The sequence below is a fragment of the Hydra vulgaris genome, chromosome 02, assembly GCF_038396675.1.
Source record: "Hydra vulgaris chromosome 02, alternate assembly HydraT2T_AEP".
Classification (NCBI taxonomy): domain Eukaryota; kingdom Metazoa; phylum Cnidaria; class Hydrozoa; order Anthoathecata; family Hydridae; genus Hydra; species Hydra vulgaris.
This window is the reverse complement of record NC_088921.1, coordinates 49616538-49631629: the sequence shown is the minus strand read 5'-3', so window position 1 is coordinate 49631629 and position 15092 is coordinate 49616538. Positions and strand designations below refer to the sequence as shown.

The 15092-nt window shown below is 28.7% G+C and overlaps 1 protein-coding gene across 1 annotated transcript; it reads right to left on the bottom strand.

Moving 5' to 3' along the window:
• Positions 1-701: 701 nt before the first annotated feature.
• Positions 702-2608, bottom strand: LOC100207261 (potassium voltage-gated channel subfamily A member 7). Its single transcript, XM_065791243.1, has 2 exons — positions 2508-2608; positions 702-2420 (listed from the first exon to the last, which is right to left on the bottom strand). Exon 2 carries the CDS (start codon positions 2215-2217, stop codon positions 781-783), a length of 1437 nt encoding a protein of 478 aa, XP_065647315.1. The 5' UTR covers positions 2218-2420; positions 2508-2608; the 3' UTR covers positions 702-780.
• Positions 2609-15092: the final 12484 nt, after the last annotated feature.

Below are 15092 nucleotides of genomic sequence, written 5' to 3'. Positions count from 1 at the left end.
ATAAAAGAAATATATATATAAGTCTAAATATAAAGGAAATTTTATATAGAAAATATAAAATACATAATATCAAAAAAAATCTATAACAATCCCATGCGCGACCCAGTTAGTTAACAAAGACAAAATCACGATGTAAAACTGGCTAATCGTTGTTCTGCCAGTTGTTGTCCTGCATTGGCTAGCCGTTGTTTTGCCATTACGGGCTGGCTACGGCTGGTCCATGAAAAATCCTAGTAGCAAAACAGAGCTTCACTAACGTCGGCAGCAGGAGCTGGTCCAGCGCGGAAGCCTATACAGGACCAGTGTGGGACCATTATATCCTTGCTGTCTGATATATATATATATATATATATATATATATATATATATATATATATATATATATATATATATATATATATATAATCGCTATTAAATGAACAAAAGGCTTTGCATCTCTCATCTCTCTCTCTCTCTCTCTCTCTCTCTCTCTCTCTCTCTCTATATATATATATATATATATATATATATATATATATATATATATATATATATATATATATATATATACATATATATATATATACTATATATATATATATATATATATATATATATATATATATATATATATATATATATATATATATATATATATATATATATATATACGCTGTAAATTGTTATGTTTGACTAAATCACTTTTATATTTATAAATCAAATACCGATATTTAATTTCTAATATAAAAATAGTTTCATCCGCATAAATTACAAAGAGCAATCATCTACGACAAATAAGTTTTATTTTTCTTCAGCATAGGATATATTGTTTCTTGAGAGACAATTCTCATTTAAATTTGGAGACTCGTCAAGTTTAGTTGATAAACCATCAGGGTTTTGAGACATTGAATATCTTCTGATATGAGCTTTTTTTATATTTTTAGTAAAGTCTCTGTTTAGAAGAAAGCGATAGTAAGTCTTAAAGTAGCGATTTTTCTCCTTTTCTTTTGTAATTTTTTCTTTTTCGACTTTTTTCCTATTTTGATCTTTTTTATAAAAAAACTCGAAATTGGAAACAATTATAGGGACTGGCAAAGCAACCAAAAGCAATCCAAAAATAATTGTAACTGAGCCTATTAATTTACCCCACAAAGTTATTGGCACCATATCCCCATACCCTACGGTAGCCATTGTGACAATACACCACCAAAAGGAGTCTGGTATTGATATAAATGTTGTACCAGGAACGTCTTTTTCTGCATAGTATATAAGGCTTCCAAAAAACAATATCATTACGCACAAGAAAAAAACAAGCATCATTAATTCATTAAACGAAGCTTTAAGTGTGTTGCCGAGTATTTGAAGCCCTCGAGAATGCCGAGCTAGTTTAAAAACGCGAAAAACTCGCATTACACGAAGTATCGAAGTTTCTGTTCTGTTTGAAGAAATAATCAAACTCAAGTAGAATGGTAATATTGATAAGAAATCAATGATGTTACCTCCATTTATAAAAAACATTAGTTTGTTAGGGCAAGAAATCAACCGCATTAAAAATTCAATTGTAAACCAGACAATTACTGCCGTGTTAGAATATTTTATCCATACTGCATTGACACTTGGTATCGTCATCGTTGAATTATCAGATATAATAACTACATGTGGCTGGAAACTTGGTAAAGTTTCTATTACAAATAGAATTAATGAATAAACAATTACAAATAATGAAGCTATAGCGAACACTTTTGCCACTTTACTTGACTCTGGGTATTCAAAAAATTCCCATAAAATGCGAAACGGTTTAAATAATGGTAAATTTTCTTTCGTATCTATTTCTTTTAAACCATTTTCAAGCTGCATTTTTTCTATTAATTTACTGTCTAACTCGTAAAAAATTAATTCGTTTACAAAAATATCAATAGGTATGCCAGGTGATTTTTCCATTACTCCCCCCGATTGATAATAATACAAAATACATTGAAACGATTCTCTATGCCTGTCAAAAAATAATTCTTTCGTTTTTGGATTTTTATAATGTTGTCGCTTTTTTGGATCTCCAAGTAAGGTATCCGGATATCGCTCAAGTGTAGTTCGGTACGTCTGAAATAATTGTCCTGCAACATTAATATCTATAATTTCTTTAACTTCGTTTGCCGTATGTTCATTTTCCAGCATTTCCATAATGGGATCTAAATTATTATTTCTGGATTTTTCCTCATAAAACATGTTTAAGTTAGTCATTTCGTTAAATTTTATGATAAATCAGTACGTATTTCTTTTTTTTTTGCTTATTTTTTTTAGCTATTAACAATGCTTGAAAAAAATACTATACATCCAGCCTCATAACTCCATACGTACTATATATCATCTCATAAGACTAAGCCATATGTAATTAGAAGATGCAGTTATACTCATTATTCATATTATAATTTTTTTACTATTAACTAAAATTAAAAAATAAATTTTGAAAATAGTAACCAACAAGTAGTAACTAAGAAAATCCGTGTGCTAAAATATCAAAAATTACTTACTTGTGAGAAAAGCGTTTGTAGTTTTTTGAATCATAAAAGAATTGGTTTGCAATATTTTCTGCTGTTTGAATCTTTGAACATGCTGTTTGAGTGAATTGGTAGTTCAAACCTGCTATTTATATAATTTATGCGAATTTTCAAGCAAATATGGATTAAACCGCTCTCAATCATTTTGTGTTGCATTCCGTCGTATCAGTCATTTTTGCGTTTACTGATTAAGTTTTTGCAACTAAATCGACGTGGCTAACACAATGATAAAAAATTTAAGCAACAAAATCGAAAAAAAATAATTATTATTGCTTTTTTGGGTTGATTTGATTTCATATTTAGTTTTAATTTATAAGATAAACCCATTTAGTAATATTTATGACAACACAGTAGGCATGAAGCGAGTAAAAGTTTCTAAATTGAAGTTATAAATATATTTATTTTATGCTATTAATTTTACTATACTGGCAAATGTATCAAAGAATGCTTATGATTTTGCTATCCTAAGATTATATTATCTTTTTTTTTCACAATCCTGAAGCTAAATATAAAAATGAGGCTAAATATAAAAGTTATAACAATATGCCAAGTTAAAAAAATTATGAAAATTGTCCGAGTTGTAAAAATATTTTCAAATTTTAATAATGCTGCTTTGGGACGCTTGTTTGCAGATCACACACGCTAATTTAATTTTCAATGCTTCCAAAAATATTTTTTTCAAAAATATAGTTATTAATTGAAAGGGTCACTTTAAAAAGACCATAAGTAGGGTATGCAAAATATTGCATTTTTCTAATATCTGTATATTTTAGACTGCTGGTTTACGTGAGGTTTAGTACTGAAATAGCCTGTTGCTGGGGGCTTCAGTACATACATCGGCTGACATGTAGCCTGACTCCCAGTGGAGTGCTGCTACATCGACTGAGGGTTTGGCATGGGGCAGCAATCTTTTCTTTTATTATTCTTCGTTTTTTTCTTCTTTTTCTAAACATTCATATTTAATTAATGTAACAAAAATATTATAACAATTTGTTACATAAGCATGCTATAGTAGATATATATATAAAACCGCGACTACTTTTTTACGATAGTGGTAACACCGGTGTTTTAAACAAGTTAAAAAAAAAACAATTTTTAGCTGTTGTCAATCATTTAATTAAGTTAACAAAATACAATCTTGAAAAACATAAATTATTTAAAGATTTATTATCCAAACTAAACTTTATTTTGGTACAAATTACGCCAGAGGCGGAAAAAACTCTTTCTGATTCAAATTGTACAAGACAATTTCCTCTAGAATGTTGTTCATTAAACTATTGTAATTTTTTTTTTATTCTTGCGGTGAGACAATTGCAATGTGCCGATAAAACCGATAATAAATTTATTTATGCAAATGAAAAGTTTTCTTCCATATCGATCAAAATTTTTCGGACACAATCACAGAACTTATAAAATTGTACGAGCATATCTAGAAAACTGTTTCGCCTGGTTTTAGAATCTAAAATTGAGCATATAAATTAATTACACTTCTTTTCAAAGCATGTCTTTTACATTTTTTAGTAAAATAAAATCATTTTTAGTGGAGAATTTTTTAAATATTGTTACGATTTCTAATTTTTTCTATCGAAGAATAAATAGCCTTATTTTATTGAATTTTACAAATAATATATCAACTGTAACATTTATTCCTATATCAGATTCAGTTTCCTCATTAGAATTAAAATAAATTTTGTCAAAGTATGGCATTGGGTCATTTTCATTCTCTTGCTCCCTAGTAGGCCCAGTAAACACGCTTTAGTTGGTCCAACTGACGGGCCAGTATCGGCTTTAGTTGGCCAACTTGAATGCTGATTAAATCTAATTAAATCTGTAAAAGTTTTTCAAATCGTTTCATTACAGCAGCTCCACCAGTAGAACTAGCAGCACAGTTCTTTAAATCAAAAGTAAACAAGGCCAATTTAGCTTCAAAGTTTTTAAACATCTTGATGAACTACATTTTACACATGGCAAATGGGATCCTGTACAACCCAGGTGAATATTATCAATTATTATTAATGACTTAATGAAATTATACCAAGCGTTAATAATGTTCAAAAGCAATTGATTTGTAATTGGTACATTATTTAAATTTTCTTTCCTATCTTGTGATGGTAATATTGGTAAACATTTAGAGTAGCACATTAAATATTTAAAGACGAATGATGAGTTTTTAATTCAAACAAGTTTACCTTTGAAGAAAAGTTGAATAATTAAACAGTTTTTTAAGATTTAAAAATTAGTTTATTTAGGATAATACATATAAGTTATAATAATACTTATAATATTATAATACATAAACTAGTTTATAAACATGTTAGTAAAAGTAAAAAAACAAGCAATTATCAATTATAACTATACTAAATAAAAACTCAGGTACTAATGGTGGTATTCAGAGAATAAACACCGGTAGTACCAAACGTCATTATACAAGCTAATGCATTATACAAGTATTGTATGACATTGTTCTATATAACCGTTATCTGCTTAAGAAATATAGTAGCCATATTAATGAAGAGTTTTGTTTTTCTGTTTAAGCATTTAAGTATCTTCATAAATTTATGTACAAAGGTCACGATTGCGCAACCATGAAAGTTACAACAAAAATGAAGGATATGTGAACAAAAAAAAATGAAATTATTCAACATGTGAATATAAGATATGTCAGCGCTTCAGAGGCCGTTTGATTATTTTTAGGATTTCCAATTCACAAACAATCACAGGTTTACCTTTAGCTGTTCATGAGCCAAACAAATGATGGAGTAAATTTTTTTAGAAATATAGAGAAAGTTGTTCGAAGAATGTATAGCATTAATCCAAATCAAAGAGAAAAATATTTTATAAGGATGCTACGAAATAATGTACTTTCAGCTTAATACTTTGAAGATCTTTTAAAATTTGAATGTCATTTATGTGAAACAGTTCACATAAATGACCTTCAACTTTTAAAAATTTAGCATTCCACAAACTTTTCACAAGTTTGTAAAATGCTAAATCTTTTGGATGATATTATTGAATGGGGTAAAGCGATGACAGAAGCAGCTGCCATGAAAAACTCATATCAGTTAAGAAAAATTTGTGGTACATTATTTTCTTTTAATATGCCACAAAATCCTATGGTACTTTGAGATAAGCATAAAAAAAGTTTAATAGAAGATTTTTTACATAAAATAATTAATCCTTCAATCGATCAACAGATTGCATTGCATGAAATAAATGAAGTACTTCATAATCAGAAATATGAATCATTTGGCTTGCCATAAACGGAAGATATTGCTTTTGAAAAAAATGGTTACTTCTATAGAAGTCATTATTTTCATTATACATGATGTTGATAAAGAACAACAATATACAGATACGTGCTAATCTTTAAATAGTGGTCAAAAGATTATCTTAGAATTCTGCATAGAAGCATTTGTTATTCCAACTACAACAAAGTTTCTATGCAAGTATACTGATGGTTCAGGAGGTTGTGGAAAATCATGTTAGTATTATTGGTCTCATGCGTATCATCAAGGCTAAAAAATATGGCATTTACTGATATTACAAATTCACAATTTCATAAACCTTGAAACTTCTTGTACCTTTAGCTGAGTGTTCTACATCTGGAATAAGAGATCAGGAACAAAAAGAAGGGAAACAGTTAATGGAAACGGACGCATTCTTTATAGATAAAGGACCAATGTGCTGCTTATTCCTTAAATTCCATGGATAAATTAATGAAAAATTTATGACCGCTGTTAATCCTAATTTCGGTACTCTGTCTTTTGGTGGAAAAAGTGTAGTTATTGGGCGTGATTGGAGACAGTGTATGTCAGTGATAAAACATAGTACCAAAACCTTACAAAATTACGAAATGTACTTTGAAATACTCGCAAATATGTAAATACTTTGAAACTCTAATTTTCGCACAAAATAAGAGCGTGAATGTTGAAGAATCTGAATTCGTGAACTGGGTATTAAATATTGGGAAAGCTATTATACAGTGATAAACTGATGAATGTATAGCAACCAAATCAAATCGGTCTGACACCAAGTGGTGTACCACATTATCGAATAACTCTAAAGTAAGATTGCATTGTTATAATGCTCAGAAATATGACAGCCAAGGAAGGACTTTGCATTGGTACGCGACTACAAGTAATAAGGCTATTAGATAATGTTATTGTTGCATCAATAACTGGAGAACCCAGTTATGGCTAACAATTGATGATTCCACCAATTATATTGGACCCGTCATTTTTGCCTGAACCTGTTTTTACAAATAATGTAAGGAGTCAAATTTTTACTTTCAAAAACATCAACCAAGTAAGGTAAATTTTTGAAAAGATTGTCAAAAGTATTTGCAAAGAACAAAGTATTTAGGAGATTTTCAGTAACTTCAGCTGTTACAACAGTGAAAATTTAATATTACGATGCGCACAATTGTCTACGATATTTACCAGAATAAATCTGTGCGGATATTTTAAAGGACATATATTCAACAATTTAATTTCGGTATTAAATGTTAAATGTCTTTTGAAAGTACATATATTAATATTTTTAGATTTTATCTAAGTAAGTTTGTGTAGTTGTATACATGAGAACGCAGGCACTTTGCGTTTTACACTCGACATCAGCTTTTGCACGGTCTTCGGCTGTACTTTTTTGGTAATCCATTTTTTTTTGAAATTTTGGATGTTTTTTAACTTCTTTTACATTGAATCTTATTTTCATTTGGCAAAAACCCAATATCTTTCGATAGGGCGTAATTCGAAAAGTTTAGTGGACTGCAGTATTTTTCAACAAAATCTACTTAATGTTCTCTAAGCCAGTTTAAAATTGTCCCAAATTAGTAACATGTTGCAAAATTGGGCCAAAATAACGGATTACCTGTATGAGATCTAAAAAAAGACAATAAATGCTTTTTGAGGCATTCTTTGATGTATATGTATAAGTTAAATGTTCCCGTAGTCACAAAACAAAAGTTTCATTCACCACATTCACAAATTGCTTGCTAAACTAAGAATAATTCAGCGAATTTTTTCAAATGCATTAATGTTTGAAATTCGGTTCCTTGCGATTAATTGCTAAAAAAATATTATTGTCCCTAAAGAGGTTAGAAATATACAGCATTCCGAAACCAACACAAATAGATGCTACTGAAACACAATTAAAACACAATTAAAAATTTAAAAACACCTTTCATCATCAATAATCAAACAAGATTTTTTAGCACAAAATTTTTATAGAGCACCTTTTAAAGATGAATTAAAGCATTTTCTTGCTTTTCTTTACGACGAGGAACTTTTTTCTTTTAATAAGATTTATAGCCAAAATTTAACTCTTTGTATAGTAGAAACACTTGTATTATATTTATTTGCTAAAGTTCAAACATAAATATCCAGATTCTTTTTTTTTTCTAAGACAGCTTTCTCTTTTTTTAGAAGATCTCTTTGAACAAAAAACATTTTTTTTTACACATCTGGATTTCTTTTTGATTGTACTAGTGTCCTTAAATCGTATTACAACGCTTTAAATTTTAAATAACACTAATACAATGATATTTTAAATAAAGCTATTTAAAATAATACACTGTTTCCGTTAACACCACATTTTTCATAGTCTTTAAAACAACAGATGATATGACAAGTTATAACAGACTTCTTCTTGGTTTGAAAATCCGCAAGCACGTCAACATTATTACCCAGCTCGTCTATTGCCATTGAAATTAGATGTTAATTCATTAACAAAGCATTTGATCAAACGTATTACAAGTTCTGTGGCAACAATTTCAAAAATAATTTTGATGTTAATACAAGAGAGACTTATTTGATGTGATAAAAAAATTGATCTGTATTTACAATGGTACCATTAAATGCAGTTAAATTTTTTTATCACATCAGGCTTATTGTGTGCCGGAAGTTAAGCGACACCTTTTTTATTGTTCCCATAATGAAAGTATGGAAACAGAAAAATAAGTTTATTCAGAAGTTGAAGGTGTAAATAAGTCTTATATTTTCTGTGGTAATAGGTCACGTTTCTGGTCATCTCATGTGTCATCAGCAAAGATTCAGCAATTTGTACCCAGATTTCAACAAATTGCAAGATGTTTCAGAAATTATATTTTCTTACAATTATTAAAGATTCAATTTTAAAATTAGAAGTAAATGAAAAATTTAAAAAACTTTTTTTGTTTGTTTTTTACAATTAGTTCAGGTGATTTATGACGTGTTCTGATGACTTGAGAAAAGTACTGATGGTTTATTCAGTTGATCATTACAACATACAAATTACAACATACGTTTTTTGTTAAGATGCGAAGCATCGAAATAATGAAAAGAAAATTCTTGGGAATGTTTTAACAGCAAAGATAAAAACCATGGTGCGTAATTAAATCTAAGTATTAGGTATCTAAGTAAAGGCAATGCATAACCTATTTTTGGGAAAATAATTATCCAAAATGTCGATCTGTTAAAAATAATTAAAAGAAATAAACCTAGCTAATAGCCTATTATCATCTCTCCAGCTTTTTACAGTTAGAGGAGAAGACATTTTATGCAGAACATTGTATGGTTCTTTTAATTGTGGATTTATTTTAGTTATCTTATAAACTTAAAATCAGTTAAAGCAAGCAATTATGTTGTTATTGGCAAATGAAGAATTACCACTTTTTTTAAAAAACGGGCCGAAATGTGTGCACCCATAATAAGGAACAGGTCTGTTAAATAGCTCAGACCTTAAAATTCCTACTACTCCACCAGAATCATCATTAGATCCACCTAAAACAAAATTTAATTATTCATTAAATCACATGCATTTAAAAATAAATGATATAAATTTTACAACCTGTATTGACAGAGCAAGTATCACAAATAATAAGAGATATTTTATGAACAACATGATACTCTAACAATATTTCTTTTATCATAACTGCTAGTTTTATAGAGGTTTCTTTAGTATGTTGTGTTTTGAGATCAATGTGTCAAAGTGTTGGTTCCTTTAACAAAAGCGCAATGACCATACACTCCATTTTTTCAACATCATAATCATATGGTGCAACATCTTTTGCTATTATATGCATAACAGGTTTAGCTGGTGGGGCAGGGTGTGTGTCTACTAGGTGGTGGTAGTAACCAAGAATGTGCCGAACTTCTGGAATAGTTTTGAAATTTGCCAGGCTTTTTGTTTATAGTCCATATGCAGCTGCTGAAACCAGCAGCTCCCTGGATTTTTTTGAACATGGTGGCATAAAGCTATTTGGCTTTCTCTTTGATTTTAAATTACTTTATTTCTAATTTACCAATATTACCTTAGTTAACTTTATATTATATTTACTGTTAACTTCAGCTGGTATAAAAAATACCATGCAAGTAGGGAGTTTAGGCAATTTTTATAGCCAATGTAAATCTTTTTTATTTAAAATGCATTGGATTCCTTTATATATTTTATTTTCAAAATGGTTTCAACCACTTCTGTAGCTTATTTAGTTCCAAATATATTCGTGAAAAAAAAACTTTTTTATCTTTTTTTTCTTGCGTAAAAAGTTGCTTTAACAATAAAGTTTTATTAGAAATTAAATCGAAAATCCAAATTATTTGAACAATTCATAAATATAATTTTTTTCAGGTTAACGAACACGTACTAATAGATGGTCAACTCACTATAGAATATGCTTTAAAATTGTTTAACATAAACTAATTTTTTATGTTTTTATTTATAATACGTCAAGCGTAACAAAATAATAAGCGTAAGAAAACATTGAATTATTAATTTAAATCAACCTTTATTATTAAATCATCAAGTGAAAAACGTGGAAATAAAACAGGTCGAAAACTTCAAAATATGTAAAAAATAAATATAAATATAAAATTTATCTTTACAATAAATAAAACAAAAGTTAGTCAACGATTTGTTAATAATTTCAGTATTATTATAGATTCAAAAAGAGATTTAACCGCTTATTAGTCTACAGTTTCGACTAATTTATTATTTTCAGCACCTATGATAATAAAAACTTTTCAAAAACAATGAATGAAAAACTCGTTGAATTTATTCAAGTTGCGAATTATTTGAACTCAAAAATTTCAATTTTCAAAATTCATTCAAAACGTTATATCGGTAAATTTACTGAAATAACTTTTTATTATCGAATTGCAATTCAAACTTTAGAGTATACTCTGAAGTTTGAATAGCAGTTCGATAATAAAAACATTTTTTTATATATTTTTCTTATTTTAATTTTAGCCTAAAGTTAATATAAGAGTAACCTAATGTTAAAAAAATTAGATAGCGGACAGCTTTGATTTTTAGTACAGGGTGGGCCAAAGAAGACCTACTAATATAAAACCGAAATAACTTGTTTATTTTTTGACATATTTATTTTTCTCTTTTTTTAGGTTATAATTGAATTCTTGGAGATTTATTATGGAACCATACAGTACGAAACAGTGCGTTAAAATTATCGAGTTTTTCTATTCTTGTCAACGATCAATTGTTTTGACGCAGCGTAAATATCGGCAACATTTTAATTCTAGAACAGCTCTCACAGCCTTCATGATTAGGAGTTTGTTTGGTCGTTTTGAGGAACTGGATTCAGTGGCCGACCTTCCTGGACGAGGTGCCCATCGAAATATTTGCACTGAAGATAACGTGGAAACTGTGCGGCAGAGTGTTGCAGGTGATCCATCTGTCTCAACTCGCCGTCATTACAGCCAATTGGGCATTTCCAGAACAACATTGCGTAGAATTTTAAAGTTGGATCTTAAGATGTACCCATACAAAATTCAAATTGTGCAAACACTACTACCGCAAGATCACCAACAATAGAAAACGCGTTAAAAAGAGCCAATCTCTGTATCAAGAAAAATGGTGGACATTTGTCATATTTCACACATAATTTCTATAAAATATATTTAATGTGGCCCACACAGATATATATGTATATATATATATATATATATATATATATATATATATATATATATATATATATATATATATATATATATATATGTATATATATATGTATGTATGTATATATATATATATATACATGTATATATATATATGCATATATATATGTATATATATATATGTATATATATATATATATGTATATATATATATGTATATATATATATGTATATATATATATATATATATATATATATATATATATATATATATATATATATATATATATATATATATATATATATATATATATATATATATACAACCCTCGGAATTATAAAAACTAAGAGCGGCAATAAACAGCCGACCTTAAACTGTTATAGGTCGGAACAACATTTTTTTACAAAGGTTTCACCATAAAAGATAGAAACGAGGTCAGCAAAAAATGTCCTACCTCAGACGCTTCAGATAAAAAGGTCGGCATTGCCGAATGCTGATCCTAATTCCGAGGGCTGTATGTATTGTCATCAAACAATTTTATACAAAATTTGCCTTGGCTATTCCGTTCATAAATTAGACAAAATTGTCTAACTTACTTAACGAAGTGCACCAACGAGAAGGTAAGCCATAGGACTTTGCACTCCATCAGTGAGCTGCCATGTTGCCTAATGCTAGCCCTCCATTTCTGGATTCTTTCCTTTACTTGATAGGCAATTCATGTAAAAGTAATAGTAACTGAGCCTAAGGTTAGCCCTCCATTTCTGGATTCTTTCCTTTGCTTGATAGGCAGTTCATGTAAAAGTAATAGTAACTTAGCCTAAGGTTAGCCCTCCATTTCTGGATTCTTTCCTTTACTTGATTGGCAGTTTATGTAAAAGTAATTTTCCATAAGCTTTTTTTTTGTTATTTTAATTTTTAATTTTTTTTTAATTTTAATATTTATAATAATATGCAGTTAAGCATATAGATAAAATTATTGATATATAATATAAAAATATCTTTAAATTAAACAATATTGGTACATATAAATATATCAGATATGATTCATACCACTTATAAAAAAAAAAAAAACTGTACTCAAACGCAGTAAAAACAAAACATAATAATAAAAGAAATAAGATAAATTTATACTATAACATAATTATAAATTTATATTAAATAAAATTACCTCACAATCCTAGCTACAAAGAATAAGATCACCTTTTTCAAAATCAATTAAAGGACCATACTTCATCAGGTTCGTTATCTTACTTAACATGGTATGTAGTTCGTCTACCCTTTAATTGATTAATTTGTACCACTTGCGCACGTTCTCAAGATAATTCAAGAGAATCATCTTCTCTAACACGATGTTGTATAGAAAAACCTACAAAATCAGATGGATTGTTAATAAACTTTGATAAGGAATGTTTTTTTTGTTGCTCTATTAATTTGTTTAGTCCTGAATTTTTTCCATTAATTCTTTTTTTGCTTTTAACAGCTGCATCACGTATTATACGAGGCTTTAAATTATTACTTATATTCCTTAAAGATTGTTCGTTTGGTGTTAAATTTGACAATAAGAAGATTTTGATATAATTCCTCGGAAGACAAGTTTATTTTTTTGCTACCTTCTATCTTTGTTTTACAAAAAAGTTTTTTGTCACATTCCACACCTAAGATTACGCGATAAAAATTTAGTTGAGAAAGGAGCACTTTTGTCTTTAATGGCTCTTCTATATTGCGAACTGCTTCTTCTGCTTCCTCTAATGATATCCATGCCCTTACACTTAAATTTATTAAATCATTACAAGCTGCAACTTTTTTTTGTTGTTGTTTAACTTCTTCTCTATTTTTTCCTTCTTGCTTTGCTAAAAGGTGCATAGCTTTATCTTTTTTAAGAGCTTCTTTTCTTTCATCGTATTTATTTTTCACTATTGTTACTTTAGTTCTTGAATATTCAAGTAATTGTTTTCTTTCTTCATCTGTTTTATTATTTAGCCATATTATATTGTCAAAGCCTGGATAGTTTGAACATTTGCATTGGGTTTTAGTGTTGGGGACATTAGAAGCAGATTCAGAAACTGATATAGATGGATTCCAATATTTACCACCTTGTAACTGATCAGTACACTGACGCTCCAAAATAACAAGAATTGCATGGAAAATAATTTCAAGTGATTGCACAGTTAAAGAATCAAACTCATCATTTTGAGTGCATTCAAACAGTTTGGTTTAAACCTCATCTTGATGAAGAAGATTGATATTCTCAAAAATTTTTCCATTCGCAAACAATAAAGAAGATGCATCCATACAAAGAGACAAAAGTCTAATTTTCAACGAAGTAAGTAGGGATTTAAAAATAAAACACTATCAAGTGATTCGATAGTTCGCCACATTGGACCAGTAAGTAGTTTGTCAATAATACCTAATGCACTAACTTCAGCTATGAATACAAGATTTGAGATATCTTCTTTAACTGCTTGTAATAAATTATTAGGGTTAGGCCAAGCATTAAGAAACTCTGTTATAACATCCTTATGATAGTATAGGGTAGCTGCATTGTAATATAAAATATTAAAATGATTTCCAATAAATGGAACAAAAAAAGATTTATCGTTACGGGAGGAAAGAAAAGAATTAAACCATGATGCAAAACCAGCTTCCTCACTACCCCTTGAATGAAATGCCTTACACGTGGTACAAACTAACCTTACAGCACCACATTCTTTACCAATAAAAGCAAAAACAGTTTTTAAATCATTTTGAAGCAGAATTTTTTCATAAAAATTCAAAATCTTATCAGTTATAGATGCAAAACTAGCAAGCAAATGGAGTTTACAGAAAAAATTACTAATGTCCTTCATATTGTTTTTGATATTTGGAGAAAGCAAATTCCAGTTATTAATTGCAATCGGCAAAAGTTTTTCTTTTATTGTTTTTAACTGTGAGTTAAAAAGAGGATTAACAGAAGAAAGATCAGACATTGTTGATTTAATCGATGTTATTAACTAAGCAAAGTTATTTTCTTTTTCAGTAGATGAGTTGCTTACAACATCTTAAATGCCATCTACTATGTTAGTAAAGTTTTGCAAGATAGTTGCTGCAACTTTGCCAACCAAATGATAAAGTTTTCCCACTAGTTGTAGTAATTTGAAAGTTTTGATAATGCTTATGGTATTTCTGAGTACCATCACCATGCAAACAACTGCCTATATTAGAGTTTTTGTTTGTCAAATTATTTTCAAGCATTGCTTCTGCAACTTGAAATTGACCTAAAATCAAAGCTTCCTACATTAACCTTCATTTTACAGCAGCTGATGGTAGTCTAGATATGTTCTTTTTAGCTAGTTTGTGTAATACTACTTTTATGACTTCGTTGACACTATTTATACTCATGTTCATTGATAGAAGTTTTATGATAGTTTCTCGAATGTCATCACTGTATCTGCCATCTTCAAATGTTATTACTTCCTCATCATCCAATAAAGAAACCAATTTTTGAAGTTCTTGATTCTCTTCTTTTCAAATGTTTGTCTTAATATATGAAACAACTTCCTTCTCTAAACTTTTTTTCTCTAAACATCTTTGATATTGTAGTTATTAATATAGTTGGTTTTATTTTGCAAAATAATTTTTAAACTACTCACTTTTTTTTGCAGCTTTATTTTCTTGTTTTTTAATTCA

What these genes read in the sequence shown, in the direction of transcription:
- LOC100207261 (XM_065791243.1), bottom strand. Translation starts at nt 2,217, where the DNA reads ATGACTAACTTAAACATGTTTTATGAGGAAAAATCCAGAAATAATAAT.